The sequence below is a fragment of the Lepisma saccharinum genome, chromosome 10 (assembly GCF_977018435.1).
Source record: "Lepisma saccharinum chromosome 10, izLepSacc3.1, whole genome shotgun sequence".
Taxonomy (NCBI): domain Eukaryota; kingdom Metazoa; phylum Arthropoda; class Insecta; order Zygentoma; family Lepismatidae; genus Lepisma; species Lepisma saccharinum.
This window is the reverse complement of record NC_139238.1, coordinates 27,821,216-27,839,405: the sequence shown is the minus strand read 5'-3', so window position 1 is coordinate 27,839,405 and position 18,190 is coordinate 27,821,216. Positions and strand designations below refer to the sequence as shown.

The 18,190-nt window shown below is 39.9% G+C and overlaps 1 protein-coding gene across 1 annotated transcript in view; it reads right to left on the bottom strand.

Annotated features, from left to right (window-relative positions):
- The window catches only part of LOC145994275 (protein takeout-like), a 38,009-nt gene extending 20,128 nt beyond the window's left edge, over nt 1-17,881 (bottom strand). Inside the window, exons 1-2 of the mRNA XM_083130379.1 lie at nt 17,759-17,881; nt 12,372-12,464 (exon numbers count right to left, since the gene is read on the bottom strand). Of these exons, the coding sequence (XP_082986505.1) occupies nt 12,372-12,464; nt 17,759-17,834 (169 nt within the window). The 5' untranslated portion in view covers nt 17,835-17,881. The remainder of the gene's footprint in view (nt 1-12,371; nt 12,465-17,758) is intronic.
- Between the last annotated feature and the right edge of the window lie 309 nt (nt 17,882-18,190).

The following is an 18,190-nucleotide window of genomic DNA, read 5'->3' as shown; positions in this document are numbered from 1 at the left end:
CGTTAAAAGTCACCTAATAACAGAGATAACAGATGACACAGGAGAGTTTACAACTAATCCCAGATTAATTCAGTGTACATTTTTACAATATTATTTAAAATTAATGGGTGAAGCTCATAATCCCTTAGAATCCGATTGGGACTTTACGAACCAAGTAACAGAAAGACTAACTGAAGAAGAGCGAACGGAAATTAGTAAACCCTTTACGAACACCGAAGTAAGAAATGCAGTTTTCAAAGCTGCCAGAAATAAATCAACGGCAGAGGATGGCTTACCCTCAGACTTTTATCAAACCTTTTGGAATCTCTTTGGGGAAGTTATCACACAATGGGTCAATGATGTATTACAGAGTGGGAAATTAGGGTCCTCAAGTCGAACAGGAATAGTTGGTATGGTAGTTCGGGGCGCAAGCTAGGCCTATGTGATCATAGGTACGCCGATAGCCATGCATTGATGATATGCACAATACTGCAACCATTCGACGTTAAATAATAAAGCTAGCCTAAGGATTAATTTGGAAATAAAAGGCTAAAGAGCAAATATTGGCTCAGTTATCATTGCATATCTCTTGGTGTGGTAGTTCGGGGCGCAAGCTAGGTCTATGTGATCATAGGCTTGCCGATAGCCACGCATTGAGTTTATGCGTTTTAGTTGAGTCAATTCATCGACAAAGCGAAATCCTCGCCTTCGTCTCAAGTACATTTGCATTAAAATTGCAATAAATAAAGAATAAAACCTTTCAGTTTATACATACTGCAGTAATGTGGTTTTATTTCTCTGTGCTGTGAATATTGTCTTTGCCTAACACTATCCCTGTACCTGAGAGGAGTTTGTGTACTTCACCGAGTCTCATCGTTCACCGCTGAGTATTATTAAGTTAATATTAATAGTATAATAATACGACGCGCCTAATTTCAAGAACGTATCAAGTGGCAGCTCAACGTGTTGGCTCGATTTTGTAGTGTACAAGGGCAAGACAATTGTTTAAAGTTGAGATTCATTGTGCAAGAGCACTAAACTTTTATATTTGTAGAAAAGCACAGAATTACTTCGTTCAAAATGGAAAGAAAACATTTGCGTAGCGCAAATAAAAATCTTGCTTCAAGTTCAGAGCTTAATGCTCCAGATTGTTGTCGGGCTATTGATAAAGAAAGAGCCACATTTGTATGCAAGAAATGTACAAGGCTTCTACATTATGAGTGTTGTGGCTTAGATATTCGAACTGAAAGCCACGATGCTAACGATTTGGTTTGTATAGATTGTGAATCATTGTCTACGGATAGTTCATCTGATAAAATAAATATGTTCAAAGCATTAAAAGCCATGATTGAAGGGATTAGCAAAGATATTAGCAAACAGTCTGAAATACTGCAGGCTGATTCCATTAATACCTTGAAGACTGATATTAGCAACAGTCTGAAACATTACAGGCTGACATTAAACAGCAAGCTGATTTCATTAACGACTTGAAGGCTGATATCGGTAGACAATGTGCGCTATTAAAGGATGATATCGGTAAGCAGCACGATGAATCTATGAAAGCTTTAAGGGCTGAAATAGGCGAGATGGCCTGTGAAATACAACAACTAAAGTCTGAGAACGAGAAAACTAGGACCCGATTCTCTGAAGAAATTCAACAGGTTAGAGAGATGGACTTTGATGAGTTCCGGCGTAGCTTGGCAGCCGATGTTAATAAAGCCACGGAAAGTGTTCGCATCGATGTAGAGGATATTAATTCGAGATTCACTGAGGAGTGCAGTAAGATTATTGAAAAACAGCTGACGATGGAAGAGATATTGGCCGAGGCCGAGACTGACAAAATACAGTTCCGGGCTGAAGTCCAAGAAAATAGTCAGATTTCCGTAGTGTCTCAAAGAAGCAAGGATGTTGAGGAAATAAAGACTCAAGTAGAACAACTTACGAATCAGTTAGAGACTATGCACGTTTCCCGGCAAACGGAAACAAAAACTAGATCTCGAACAGCTGGTCATCCGTCTGCAGTTGCTGAGAGTGCAGTGTTGCCAACCATTAACATTGAACTAAATGAAGCGATGGACAGAACAGGTGTAGAGAGAACTAGAAAAGACAAACAAGTATGTCGCCCACGAGTTACTGCTGATTCAAGAGCTAATGAAGTGGCCTCTGCAGTTCCACCTACCTTTAGTCTTTCGGGCGATGATAGAGGTTACAGAGAGCGTGAATCTCCCAGGACACGGCATCGTCGTTATGAAGAAGGGGCAAAGAGGAAACGTCTAGCAAGGAAGAAAGATCGCAGTTCTTCTTCTTCCAGCACCAACTCTGACTCTCAGTATCAAGCGAGTATCTGGAAGCGAACACGAAGGCATGGAAATGTGAGAAGCGGGTCAAATGAGTCACCACCGCGAACTCAGCGATCAACGGCGACAGGAACCCGAAGGATGGCAGACCTTAATTCCTTGTCCAAGTTCAAGGGAGAACTGGAAGCCCAGAATGCTGAACAGTATTTAAAAGAACTCAATATCAACTTTGATTTAATGCAAGTTCCATACGAATACCGATTGGAAATTATTCCTCGGTTATTCAAAGGCCAGGCTGAGCATTAGTTTCGAGCAAATCAGTTGGAGTTCAGGTCTTATTCTGATTTCTGCCGCCGTTTTCGCAAGCAATATGCTTCTGAAGAGGCCAAAGAGAGGCAGCTGACGGCAGTGATATCTCGAAGATGTTCAAAGCAGTCTGGCATGAGTATGGAGGAATACGCTTGGTCCATTTACTCAGCCTACCGCAATCTGCCCGTTATGTAGTACCAGAGATAGTGAACTTAATCATCTCCCAGCTACCATATAGAGCCCGCAGTTTGAGTTTGGCTAATTCTCCTCGAACTATACGACAGTTTTTTGAAAAGATTCGAGGTGCTTGAGGAGCAGTACAGTTGGAAGCCGGTGTGGAATAGAGAAGGTGCTGGTCAGGGAAATGCTCCTAGGCAAAATAGAATTGCAAACCAACCCCACCGGGTGAGACAAGTTACGCAGAACCATACAAATGGTTATTCCAATTACAACAGGCGGCGTAATCCTCCGAGAAGGGATGGCAGGAACAACTACGCACGTGGGCTGTGTCGTTCCAGATCTGATCCAGAAGACCATTCCCGTGACTCTTCACGTAACGCCTCGGAACCCAGTAACTTCAGAGCGACGGCGCCTCCGTTTGAACCTTCTGCTTCACGTTTGACGAACGAGCAACGGCAAAGCGTCGACATGACAAGAGACTTTTGTCGGGCACCATCGACTAGTGCTAATCCGAGTGGTATGCAGTCGGATTTAGCCAGTCGCCCAACGTGAATTCTTCGTTCCCGATCACGGTTGGGCTAAAATCTTGGACTTCTCTGGGAACAGATGACAGCGCTATAAATAGTGAACACAATTATCTTTTTGTGGTGCTGACTCTCAATGAAGGAGAACAAAGTTTAGATAGAGCACTACAACAGGCAGTTAGAAAGGAAAATTTACCCAGGGCTCCGTTAATTAAAGCAACTGTAACAGGCGTTGATTTTATTTGTGTACTGGACACTGGCAGCGAATGTAATCTCATGAGCTACGCCATTTGGAAGAAGATTAAAGAGAAGCTGCCGTCATTGCAGTTACAACCATGTCCAGATGTTAGGCTGACTGATTTCACTGTGAGAAACAAAACTAGAGTTGTGGGATGTAGACAAGTATATCTGGAAATTGCTGGAATAAATTTATTGGAGGACATGTTTGTCTTGAAAGGTCTCGATGTGACAGTCAGATTTACCGTCATTATTATTATTATTATTATTCATGTCTGTAGCGGTAAAAAGATGTGTTGATTCAAAGTGTTGAGTGTTTTAATTTGTAAGAATACATATTTGATTTTTGCCAAGCCGACGGGAGGAACGAGACGTTCGCGTGTCTTAAGGGTGAGCACCTGAAGGGTCACGTTATGCGTCTAAAGCTTAGGAAATTCGACCGTAGTAGTGACAAACATTTAAATATCTCGGTTTCCAACGGTCAGATTCATGTGAACTTATACCAGCGCAGCGGCATGTGTGCAAGGACGGATGTGTGGAGTTTCGTCGCGATCAAGCAACAATTACGGACGCCAGATCAAATCGGTTGTAATTGATCAGTTTGTGGACACCGGTTGCAATTGAGCTATGGGCGACGGCCAGGCGGAAGCTTAATCCGCAGAAACTCAACTTCGAGCACGGCCCGTCCCAGTTGGGAGACAATAGAGCAAAGTGGAACGACCTCTTCGGAAGCGTCCCTTCAACGAACGCCTAGCGTCTTTTTTCAAAATCCAAATAAAACGAAGTACATGGTTTTCCGACATACAGTCTTACCGCGATCCTTGTAGCGAGAGCAGCTCCGTGCTACCTCTCCGTGTACAGTCTTACCGCGATCCTTGTAGCGAGAGCAGCTCCGTGCTACCTCTCCGTGTACAGTTTTGCCGCGATCCTTGTAACGAGAGCACCTTCGTGCTACCTCTGCGTGTACAGTGGACTTTGTTGTGTTTTGCGAACACCAGTGTGTGTGATAGACAGTAAGTCTACAGGAGTGCGCCTACCTCAACCGCTGGGAGAAGTTGAAGCGAGACCGTGTTTCCGTGATTACCTTACGCCGTTCATAATTTTTGAGAAACGAGGAACACCGTAAACTATGACGGGCTAGAGGAAGAAGAGAGGTGAGGGCGTTACCGTCGATTCGCCCGATGTCAGAAGAGACTACGCCGATGATGCCTACCAGCCGCCACGGAGAGAGAGAGGAACGACGAGCCACGCCGATGATGCCTATCCGCCGCCATGGAGAGAGAAAGAGAGGTCGAACGCCGCCCTATTGATACGCCGATGATGCCTATCCGCCGCCACGGAGAGAGAGAGAGACGTCGAACGCCGCCCTATTGATACGCCGATGATGCCTATCCGCCGCCACGGGGAGAGAGAGAGAGACGTCGAACGCCGCCCTATTGATACGCCGATGATGCCTACCAGCCGCCACGTTGACGTCCCGACGCCCAGACCACGGAGATGTTCACCGATCCCGAGGGGAAGAGAAACCGAGGAACCAGAAGTATGAACACTTTTCGCATCTTCATCGTCGCGACCAAGGAAACCTTTCGCGTAAATACTATGTGTTTTTCAATCGCCCATAAAGACGCCAGGATGCACCTCGGAAGCTGAGAGATGGTAATGTATTCATCTGTGTGATTGTCAGCACGTGACGGCCCGATTGATTTAGAGAACGCCCTTGAAATTCGTCCACATTTTGAAAACGCCCACACAACTCGAAACTTCATATCAAAACTCCCGTCGCGCTTGTCATTTGTAACTTATTCGTCTCAGGTCAATTTTTCTTATTCCTTGTGATATTTTTTTTATGATCTTAAATTCATTGTTGTTTGTGCTCCTTTGTATTTGTTTAAAGTGCGTACTATTAGAGTAAAGCGCCGCCCACTTAATTGTTTAATCTACTTGAGGTTTGTTCATTTTTTATGTGTCAGTGCTGTGTCGCTGCTAGCTACGTCAGGCCGCATGTGTGATTATTTGTTAAAAGTATTTGCCTGGTAATATGAATTGCTCGTCGCGGCGAAGTGTTTAAGTCCCGCCTGCTAGAGAGTATATGTTTGCGTCACTCAACGGAGGTTATTTGTTATGTTTGAACCACGTGAGGTCTTGTAAAAGGAAAACGTCCGCCCACGTGAATGTAATTGCCTTTGAGACGCCTTTGTATATGCTGGTCAAATAATGTATTGTCACCGCCCCGGCTAGTTTCTTTTAAAAAAGAGTGAACTTAAGTAAGGGCTGGCTAGGATTTGAGTAGCACTGGAGCAAAATCACAAATGACCTGATTAGACAAAAAGTAAGGTAAAATTAATTGAGAATGCAATAATTAGGGCTTATCGTCATAACACCTGTACATGTCATGTATCATTCTTTGTGTCGATGACCCCGTGAGGATTGATTCTGTGAGTGAAAGTGAGAGTGAAAGAGGGGGAGATGTAGTAAATTGATTTTTGTTGATTATGAATAGAATATACTTTTTATTTTCATGTTAATTTTGGGCTATATCATTTCGTACGCATGTCGCTACCCGTGATTTTCAGGTATGCAGCTAGCCGCTACAGGTAAAGAGGTGGTTATTTGAAAGTACATATGTCTTTGTTTTTATTCGATATGGCTTATCACTATGCACTGTCGGTCACCGGTTCCTACACACGAACTTAACCTGGACCGTAACGCTATTTCGCTTGTCCGAGGGAGATTTTGCCGCCTCTATCTTGGTAGTGGTAGCATTTGTTTTCCCGGGCAAGGGAGGGCGTTTCACATCGAAGCTGACTTTATTTTGGGCTACCCATTCCTCAGGAAATATGAAGCAGGAATTGACCTACAGCGCGAGAAATTACCCCTCACCGTAGACGGAGTTCCGGTAGAGCAGGACCTCGTGAATAATGGATCTTCGACAGGGACGTATGTATATCCGTGAAGATTCCCATGTCGATCAGTGGACGGATAGTCCTGACGACTTTCTTCAGAAGGTCAATGCGAATGAGATTTTATGCGAAAGGGGTAGAAGCCAATTGAAAGCAGTCTTATTGAAGCATAGAGATGTATTTTCCGAGAGACCAGGTACTATTAAAAACTTCCAGTGTGAGATTGAGCTCACCACCACAGAACCTGTGTATCGATTTCCATATCCCATACCTATAGCCTAAAGAAAGCTCCTGAATAAAGAACTGATAAAATGAAACAATGAGATGTTACTGTGCCTTGATATTCATCTTGTATGAGCTCCTTAATTTTTGGTGAGCCTGATGGTAACATATGCGTCCAGTCGTTTTTCTGATTAATTATTCTATTTCCGAGACCACTGAATATTCGCCTGCTGAACTATTCTTCAATCTTCCTATACCCAGAGAGATCCTAACTCATTTCAATTGGCCCGAACGGGAAGAAGCCCAACCGGATTGGAAGTCCAAATTATTCTTAGCCCAAGTCAGGGAGAAGAAGAAGCTGTCGAAGGATTTAAAACAGAAAGGAAACGCCAAGACAGTGACAGTTGGAGACTTCGTGATGGTTAAAAACCATTCCTTAAGCTCCTCACTAGATAGGACCATTCAAAAGTTATTTATGTTGTGGATAGGACCTTATCTAGTGGACAAAGTGGAAAATAGTGTTGTGACATTGCTAATTCCAAGGACTAAAGAATTATATGATAAGGTTAACTTGGATAACCTAAAACTGGTGCGTTTTTCGGACGATAAAAAGAAAGAGTTTACTTTACTTTAAAACTAAGTTTCCTCCATGTAGATAACTTCCTTCCTGAAACTTAGTTTCCGAAAGGAAGGGGCAGATGATATGATCCATATTTTTATGTGACGTCACCAGTAGAAAATATGTCACTAATATATTTATTTTGTGAAAGAAAGCGTAATTTCCTTGTTATTTTATGTAATATTGCACCTTGTTTGTAATATATATATACATTTTGTTTAATGTTTATTGTATTTTATGCTCTGTTATGAGTAGTTTAATGTATCTTCATGTTTGCAAGAGTGCACTATACGAATTTGTATTTCTAAAGATGTATAGATGTCAGTTTTGTTGGTAGTATTCTTTTGTAGATAGTGAGTGATTCATCTGTACTTTAATCTGTGTTCTCGAAAATAGTATAAAAGCGAGGATATCGACGAAGCTTTTAAAACTTAAAAAGAACTTCTTGGTGTTGTGCATACATCTTGGTATGGTAGTTCGGGGCGCAAGCTAGGCCTATGTGATCATAGGTACGCCGATAGCCATGCATTGATGATATGCACAATACTGCAACCATTCGACGTTAAATAATAAAGCTAGCCTAAGGATTAATTTGGAAATAAAAGGCTAAAGAGCAAATATTGGCTCAGTTATCATGGCATATCTCTTGGTGTGGTAGTTCGGGGCGCAAGCTAGGTCTATGTGATCATAGGCTTGCCGATAGCCACGCATTGAGTTTATGCGTTTTAGTTGAGTCAATTCATCGACAAAGCGAAATCCTCGCCTTCGTCTCAAGTACATTTGCATTAAAATTGCAATAAATAAAGAATAAAACCTTTCAGTTTATACATACTGCAGTAATGTGGTTTTATTTCTCTGTGCTGTGAATATTGTCTTTGCCTAACACTATCCCTGTACCTGAGAGGAGTTTGTGTACTTCACCGAGTCTCATCGTTCACCGCTGAGTATTATTAAGTTAATATTAATAGTATAATAATATGACGCGTCTAATTTCAAGAACGTATCAAAGTGATATATACTTTACGTGCAAATCAACTCAGGTTTCTTTGTTTGAAATCGCGAGTGAGATACGTAAACATCTACGCTTTGTCAAGGCTTTGGTATCTATCCAAGACATTGACCTTGTCAGCGAAGCAAATGGCTAGGGTAAAGCAACAGGTTGGCTAATTTCTCTGGCATGACTCGGTGTTTCGCGTGGCTATGAGCGAGCTATATCTCCCGGAAAAGAGGGGAGGTATGAACTTAAAGAGTGTGGCGATACAATCAAGAGCTTTATTTATTCAAAGCGGTCTTTCAGCGATATATTCTCCAATTGACCCTACCACGCAACAAATAATTACTACACTGTTAAAGATGTACCATTAACAGCACCAATGGATATAAAAATTTTTTCCAGAGAATTAATGTTTTATACCGAGATCGCTATTCATACATTTTATAGAACTGTGCAACATACTTATGACAGTCCTTCTGTCAAACAGATTTACTTAAAGCAAATATAATAACCGTTCGAATTGAAAGAGAAAATCCAAAATGTAATTGGAAACAAATATGAAACAATGTAACGGCGAAATATTTAACGAACAAGGCATTATCTATATGGTACAAATTGATTCAACAAGTAATTGTAACGGCAGATAGATGTCATAAATATGGTTTTAGTAATTCTCCAAATTGTTATAATTGCCAAGTACCAGATTCGATTAACCATAAGATAACAGAATGTAAGAAAGCAGCCACAGCTTGGTCAAAATTAAGAACAATGTTCAGTAGAATTTGTCGTACTTCACCAAACCAGGTATCAGCAAAATACATTATCTTACCAGAGTTTCATTTGTTCCCAAGTAGAAAGCAAAAATCAGTTCAGTGGTTCATAACACAATACCTAATGTTTTTATTTCCTGTGGAAGAAAATTATAATTACTTGCATTTTGGACTAACTCTAATACAAGAATATGAACACATGTCTTTAGATGATAGAAAATTACATTATGCCAACTTTTTAAATGTAATACTTGAATAACATATCTGTAAGAATTGTAAAGATTTACTGTAATTGTTTGATTTAAAATGAAAAAAAGAGTGGTTAGCACATCGCGGTACGGCGCTAGGGGTTCTGGGTTCGAATCCCGGCCTGGGCGTGAAAGTCTGTGAGTGTCCATTCATCAATTTCATCATGTCATCACTCATCTCCATCTTCGGAAATTATCCAAAAGTGGCACAAAAAAGCGAAGTAAAATAAAACAAATCAAAAGAAATAATCATGTATTTCGCTGTAGACACAGAACTCGAAATGCTTCAAACAAATATTGATGCACTTTCGGTATATCACATGAAACGGATAAACACGTAATTTTGGTTCTTTGAAGTATTGGTGACCATGAACGTCCGCAGAACTTTTCCAGGGGGCAAGCAAGGTAACTTTGTCCAGGGAGGACGATACACTATTTCCCCCATAATAATGTTGCCCTCTTAAAAAAAAACGCTCATTCAGTTTGACGTCATCATGTTCCTGAAACTCCCTTCCAATAATTAACTTAATTGCTGTACCAAACACTACCATATCACAGGTCAACATCCAGAGCCTAATTAGAAGCCAGTCTCTCTGTTGGATAATAAACCTTTGTTCGAGCATAAATAAGGTTTATTATCCAACAGAGAGACTGGCTTTCTAATTAGGCTCTGGACGTTGACCTGTGATATGGTAGCGTTGTTGGTACTGTGACCGAAGCAATATGTAGAAAGTAGATGAGATGAGAGAAGCAATGGGCGAAAACTGTTTATGTGGCTACACTACTGTATAGCAAACAAGAACCATTTCGTTATGAACATCCTTAGTAAGAAGTTCTAGTAAATATGCGATAACGCCCGGACACCTTTCGCTCATTTATTTCCTTAATTTTACCACTGGTACTTACCTATTTTGCCTTGCGGAACATTCTTTAAGGTGAAGTTATGACTTTTTCCATAAAATACTGTCAACTTTTCATATTACGATTGATTATTTGTCTTACTTGTTCCGCTCCTGTAATAGACAATATGGCGTGCACTCGTAATGGATCATCGCGCGTCATGACGCGCCAGCTTGTGTTTTGTCGATTTTCAGTGCGCAAGCAGTGTTTCAAACCTTCATGACGGAAAATTACGTACTATTTCGATTTTTTTTCATGTTTACCTCCACAAACCATGCACGTTAGACCCAAAAACCATCCACGGGGAGCCCCACAAACCATTGACCTTAACCCCAAAATCCATCCATGGGTAGCCCCACAAACCATTGACGTTAGTCCCAAAATCCATCTACGGCTAGCCCCACAAACCATTCACTCAATGTTAGGTTAGGCCTGTTAGGTTAGGTTCCATTAGCACTCATTTTACCCCTAAATTCATCGAAAAAAGAAAGCGCGGCGAAAATAGAAATTTTCGTAAAAAGAAGGCACGTTTGGAAACACTGCAGAGATCGCGTGACTTTCAACGCTCTCGCCATCTGCACACACACAATGGAAACAACGGCATAATGTGGCAGGAATGCCAATTTTTTACGTAAAAAGTGATTAATTCTTGTTCGGCAGCATTAAACTACAAAGTTTTTACTTTCCGTGAAAGAAAATACCTCCAAGAACGTCCAGAATGCTAAATAAACTCATTTCAGTAAGTACTTTCTCCTGTAAATTTGAAGAAATCCGTCCGGGCGATATCGCATATTTACCGAAGTTCTGCTGGCAACGAAAATTAAAACAACAGATCTTGGCTTCTCAGTTGCATACTCCTCGAATATTTTCGCCATTTTTGATACTGAACTGCACAGGCGCATGACATATCCAGTGCATTCTACCTAACATGCTACCACGCTAGGTTGTACTGCCATCTACTGACAACTTTTAAAAGTACCAATTACCATTGTTAACTATCCTATAACTATTTGTGTCCTCGTAATAGCATGTATTGAAGGTATAAACACAAACATACAGAAAATGCCCAATCAAATATTACTTAAGAGGAATATATATAGCAATTATAAAACTCATTCTAGTAATCTATGGATACCGAATAGAACATTGTCGGTAAAGACTCTTAAGGACAAGGTTCGATTTAACGTTACGTAAAAGATTAAGCATACCATCATGTTTCTCTTAAAATTCTAGCTCATTTTAATATGGAACATGCCTTTCCCAACTTCAAAATGTATATTAAAACATTTCAAAATAAGAAACTTCTTTAAAAGTTTTATTTTATTTGGTGAATAATATTCTAGTCCATACCTTATCCATGTTTATATACAACTACTATCCTGCGTTGCCCGGGTATTTATTTATCCCAATCTTGTATTAGAGAGGAAAATAATGAATTGTAACTGTAGTGTAAAATTTAACTAATTTTAAATGTGATCGTGAATGTCACCAATTAGCTTAGCGACTCTGAAAACTATGGATTCGACACTAACTAGGTAATTTGTGAAATTTTATTTTTCACACCCTCTCACCCCCCCCCCCCCATGCCGATAGGTGATGAACTTGAAGTTGAACCGCATTGGGAGTGTCACGAAAACTATGGTATCCATTCGCAACACAGCCTGAATGCTAGACAACCCGAGAAACGCTATCGCTGTGCGGATTGCATAGAGTCACGGATGTCTGTTTGTGAGGAATTTAATATCGGTTGTTGTCGATTATTTTTACATGTCACCCCTTCCCATCCCACCCCTAATGGTGCCAGAGATGTCTTACCCCAAAATATAATTTCCAGATTGCAAGTGATACGTGTACCAAGTTTGGTTGATATTGCTCCAGGCGTTCGAGAGTTATGCCGGAACAAACAAATATACACAACCACACACACACCCACATACATTTATATATATATATATATATATATATATATATATATATATATATATATATATATATATATATATATATATATATATTATGAAATATTCCACAAAAAAATCATGTGATTGTGTTGTGATCTGCTACTGTAGTTGGTAAAAGGTCCCAAAATTCGGTACCGGGGGCATGGTGATAGATAGAGAGAATATATGACTGGCAGAGAGGCAGAGCAAATGAGTGACATAGTAAATTCCTTTAAATTAGACCTTTATTACCTGACACAATATGTGGCAGCAATGCGGTTGCTGACTTAAGAACGCAGTCGTTGATTTTGGGGTCATTTCTACTGCACGCTGTTACATAGGAAGCTGAAAAGAAACGCAGAAAGAAAGTTATTAATAATCTGTAAGCGTTCGCTGCGTTTTTGCAATCCAGCCAAGCAGAGATGTGAGACCGCTATTCTACAACTTAAAACGACCTTCTTGTTGCAAACATTGATATCTTAATATCAAATGTGAATCTTACATATTGATTACTTACATGTCCTAATACAGGTTATAGTAGGATAAATCAATAATTCCTTTGATCCTCAGTAATATTCTACAGAATTCACATTAATCACACTAGAAATGATGTTTCTAATACCTATAATTGTTATTGTTTAATTATTTCTAAAATATTGATTAAATACGCAACTTACGTAAATTCGTAGTTACGTAATAACTGTACGTACCTAGCTGTCGCAAGACATTTTTTTTATTTCAGTTTGTTTTTATATTATTTTATATATTTTTCATACTTTTATAGTTTATATCCGAGTAAATACTGCTGGATGATGTTTCATTTATAAAATAATACTGTGTAAATAATATACATATATTCAGGGTGTATCATAAGTAATAGCGCAAACTGACACAGTTGAAAGTACACGATAATAGAAGCAAAAAGTCTCAGTAAACGTGGGTCTGCAAACGAGCCGTTTTAAGGATAATTGTGAATGTGTGTTTACAAGGCGCCACTGACTTCATTGTAAACGTCGTCCTAGTTGGTAAAATGCTAATAATACAGTAAGAAAATTAATTGGAGATCTCATTGCTTTTATTGAACATTCTACTTACTTTAACAAACGTTATACGACGCACGCTTTTAGAAGCGATATCAGGTGGGGCCACGCAGAGGGTGTGCGTGGCGATCAACCAATGGCAGGAGTGCAACGTTGTACAGTTAGGAGACTGCGGCGCGGAAGTTAAAAGCCGGGTTCTGGATATTTCTTGCGCGCAAGAAGTTTTCATAAAACACGTCACTTTAAGGTTCATCATAAGATGGGGAAAGACATTTTGAACCTGACTGTCCAAATCCCATGAATTTCCGTCGCCTACAGCCGGAGTTATCGTTCCTTGAAGAAACAAGGGAAACAACACCTTTCATTTCCTTCAGCCTGTTTTTTCCGTTGCCACCGTGTTGACGCAGCTGAGTTGTTGTGTCTAGGGAAAACTGTGGGTGTTAAATTCGCCTCGATATAAACAATGACCCTTCATTGTTCTGGGCGTTCTCGAACATTGAAAGTCTGAGTCAGTTTGAGTTCACTGTTTTCGTAGCAAGGCCGGTGTAAAATTATTCGCTTATCGTTCACTCGTGCGCCACAAAGAACAGTTTGTGAAAAGATTAAATACAGCCCTTTCGTGCGATAGTGTGTGTTCCGTGTGTTCTTTTTATTTTAAATAATGTCACTCTGAAAACCTAGCAGGCACCAAGGGTCCAAAATCGAATCATTAACCTCCAGGAGAGTGACTCGGAAATGAGTGAAATCAGTGACACGGAGACCGAGGAAGACGACGAGAGCGGTGATGAATTAATTCCTTCAAGCTTCTTTCAAGTATGGGTTTCTCGTATATGCTACAGTGATATGATATTATAATCCTGTGTAGAAATATTCACTATATTATTTCACTGTACTCATATATACTGTGCATGCATTATCAAAATAATGGACACGTCGCGAATTTGCTGTCCTTCCCTTGCGCTAGCAGTTAGTTTGGCAACAGAGCAGTAGCACTGGCTGGCCATTGGCCGAACTCATGTTCCTTCTAAAAGCGTGCGCCGTATAGTATGTCACATGTTACAATTACTGTACACTCGTACCTGTTAAAGGAGGTGTTCAAAGTGTCGTCCTTGCATCTGGAAGCAGTACTGATTGAGTTTCGAATTATTTTGAACACCCCCGGTTCATTTCGAATTGGTCACAAGCATGTAGAATTCTCTGCACTGATTGTATCCATCCAGTTTGATTACAACGCCACCTCTCGGAAATGTTCTGTTTTGTAATCAAAGAGCAAACCTCGGAACGCGCAAGGAGTGAAGCTCTCAGTGTTTACAAAATGCAATCAGTGACGAATTCTAACCACACATTCGCACACATTATTAGCATTTTACCAACTAGGACGACGTTTACAATCAATTAAGTCAATGGCGGCTTGTAAACACACATTCGTAATTATCTCGAAAACGGCTCGTTTGCAGACCCATGTTTACTGAGACTTTTTTGCTTCTATTGTCGTGTATATACACATATACATACATACATACATACACTTAAGCAATTTACAAATACGACTTACGTAAAATTCAAGTTACGTAAACGTTTACGGAACGCATTACTTATGTAACTCGAGGGGTTACTGTACATCGTTGATGATAGCAGACAGATATAACGTTAGTAACAAACCGTGTTTGAAAGTAACCGTTACTTCTTTGAGAAATTTTAACTGTACCTAGGTACTTTTAAAAGTAAATAGCTGTAACTGTAACAGAGAGTTACTTTTTGAAATGAATGGGTGAAACTGTTACTTTTCAAACCAAGTAATCCAATTACTTTTTGTGCCAAAGTAACTCAGTTACTTTCATAAAGTATATTTTCGAGCATTGGTAACATTACACCAAACACCCCCAATTCCGTATTATCACCAGAAGGTGTGTTCTATTATGCTTGTATTGTAACACCAAACTACAGTTGACCGCTCAGGAGATGATCCCTGACGGAAGTGAAGTGACGTAGGAGCAGGCGACTCCACTATTAGGGTCGTGGGTGTGCACCCTGAGTGAAAAACACATGTGGGCTCGCAGTAACCGGTGCAGCGACGCAAGTCGTTTAGGGTTACCACAAGTTCTCTTTTACCCGGACAAATACTGTTTTTCGGGTACTAAATATGCTCCTGGCGGGTTTTTCGGAAAATTTGCAAATATCCTATTTTTTGTAGTATAGACAACTGCTTAACTTCAAGATTAGTAACAAAAGGTTATTTGTAAACAATTGTTAATATTGTTTCCGTTTTCAATTTCAAAGTAAAGAAATACAACACTCTCAGTTGGAAGCGCAAAGAAAATAAACTTTTCTTACAACGAAGAAAATTTGTTGGACCTTTGCGTCTCGTCTGTTGTCACCGCCGCGCCGCGTGAGGTTTTGATTTCAAAGCATTTGTGACATCTACCGCGGCTCTTGGTGAGCAGCAAGTTTCTGACAATAGGTAAGAATATGCAATTCACCTCGGCTTACTTTGATTTGAGTTTCATGCCAGAATTCAGAAATAAACAGTATTTTTTAACTGCCGTACTCTTAGTTGTTATATGGCAGAAGACTAGTGAAGTTCTGTCGATCAGCGATCTGAACCATGCCAAAATGCAAATGTGTTTTAGTAACGTCTTACAAAAACGGTTTTCTGACTTTAGGCCTGTAAGAGAAAAGATCCGAGGCAGAATGTTAATTTATGTTATTCTTTTAAAGAAAAAGACCAAGCTTCATAGTCATATAATATTAGGAGCATAGTGAATAAATATTAGAGTATTAAGACATTTGCCTACAATGAGGCCTATTATTAGTTATACGAAAAAGGTGTAAAATTATTTTACAGGGGTGTGTGATCTATAAGCCCCCAAAACACCAGTAAGCACAAAACGTGTCTCTTCGTCTAAAGTTAACCCTTAACAGGAAGTATGTGTCTGACAGACACGCATGGTTTTTCTTTTCGTTGTGCTGGCAACCCTGGATGTTTCTGTGAAGCGAGCTCCTCATACCTTCATAATTTTTTTTTCTTAGTTTGGTGGTGTGATTCATTGTTGTCGGTCGCGCTTGTGTGTTAGCTGATAAGACCTTTTTTGTAACCTACCGTGTCTGAGAGGCACATACTTCCAATAACGTAAGTTTTTTTGCGTGTCCCGTGGACACATACTTCCAGTAGTGTAGTTTTCTTACACACAAGTATTATTGATGTTGATGATTAGAACTTAGTTATAATGGAGGAAGGACCTTCTACATCTAGGAAAAGGAAACTAAGCGATGTAGCTTAACTGGGTGAACCCAATTTTTGCGCCAAGGTTTTAAAAATGTGGGAAGAAGTGGAAGAAGAAGATGGGCTAGAAGAGGAGATGGAAGATCTATTTTCTGATGATGATTCCGATGTGGACTCCATGTTCATTCTTGTGACATATGGTTCTTCCACTGATGATGAAGATTGTCGTAATATCGAAGCTAGTATTTCGTCTGTAAGTTGCAGGACAAGTAAAGAGAATGACGTTCCAGCTTTCTTTCAAGGTAAGGAAGGATATTCTTGGGAATCTAAAGAACCAACAAAGACTAGACGTGTTCCTCGTCAAAATATAATACGAGGAATTCCAAGCTTGACAAAGATTGTTAGAAATTTAGGTGAAAATCCTCAAATGGAAGATATTTGGTCTCTAATTTTTGATGACGACATTATTGATCATATTCTGTTGTGGACAAATGTAAAATTAGAGAAAACAAGAATTAAAGTCAAAGAGCATCAAAAGAGCAATTACAGACCAACTCATAAGTGTGAAATAAAGGCACTTTTAGCTCTTTTTATGCTTACATCAATTTGTAAGTCTGGACATGAGGATATGGTTTTCCTATTTTCTACTGATTCTATGGATAGACCCATATTTAGATCAGCTATGTCAGTGAAGCGTTTCTAAATTTTGTTACTCTGCCTCTGATTTGACGACTCTCAAACAAGAGAAACACGGAAGGAGACAAACAAAGTTGCATTTTCATAAAAAAAGAAAAGTTTTTCTCAATAATAGTTATTTTTTCTTACGTAGCACTTGCGTTGTGTATGTATTTTGAAATAAATTTTATAATATTAGATTATAAGAATAAATCTATGTAATACTTTGCAAGGAAACAAAAGTTTCGGCGTTCCGTGTCTGTCAGACACATACTTCCAATTATGTAATAAAAAATCATACTTCCTGTTAAGGGTTAACAACATTTTGCAATCTAAAAATGCCTTCTTTTTTAAGTTTGTCAACTGGTAACCCTAAATTCGTTGCCGTATATTCTTTTTAAAATTCTTTGAAATACAGTCTAAATAATGCACAGGATAAGCAATACAAAAGTATTCTGGCCACTGAAAGAAAAGCAACAAACTGTTGCTGCGGACACACGCTCTGCGTGATTGACGCAAATCAACTCTCACGCACTTCGAAAAGCCGTAGCGGAAGGCTTTCTGCTACCCCTAAAATCTGCAAATGGACCGATCCTTTCCTTCACACCCGCTCCCCGTCAACCCTCGTTTGGGGATCCTCTCGTGAGCGGTAAGCTGTAGGTGTTACTTCACGCCACACTTTTACACTTCGACCAACTCACGTAATTCCAGGCAGAGAGAACCCTCAATGATCCCAGCTAGGATTAACACGAGGCACACCGTTCTGTTCATTGCCATGGTTGCAACTGCGACAGCTCTCTGCAAGGGCTAGTCTATAAGTAATGATTTTAATTTGAATAATTTCCTTCCCATTGCATTCGATCCCCCTCACACCCCTCGTTTCGTAACGTTTCGTTCGAAAACATGGTTTATCATCAATAAGAGAGAGATGGCCTTGAAATGTCTTTATCTGTGCACACACTTAAGACTCCCACTCGTATTGACAGTGCGTGTGAAGGTCGGCCATGTTGGATCCAATAGCTACGTTTTAGCTTAAATGCACAGGATTCGCTAAAGTTCGCATCGTGGGTTTGAACAGAACTGAAAGATTGTGCGATTCTAGAGTTTTTGACCTACAGAGGTGTCCATGCGAT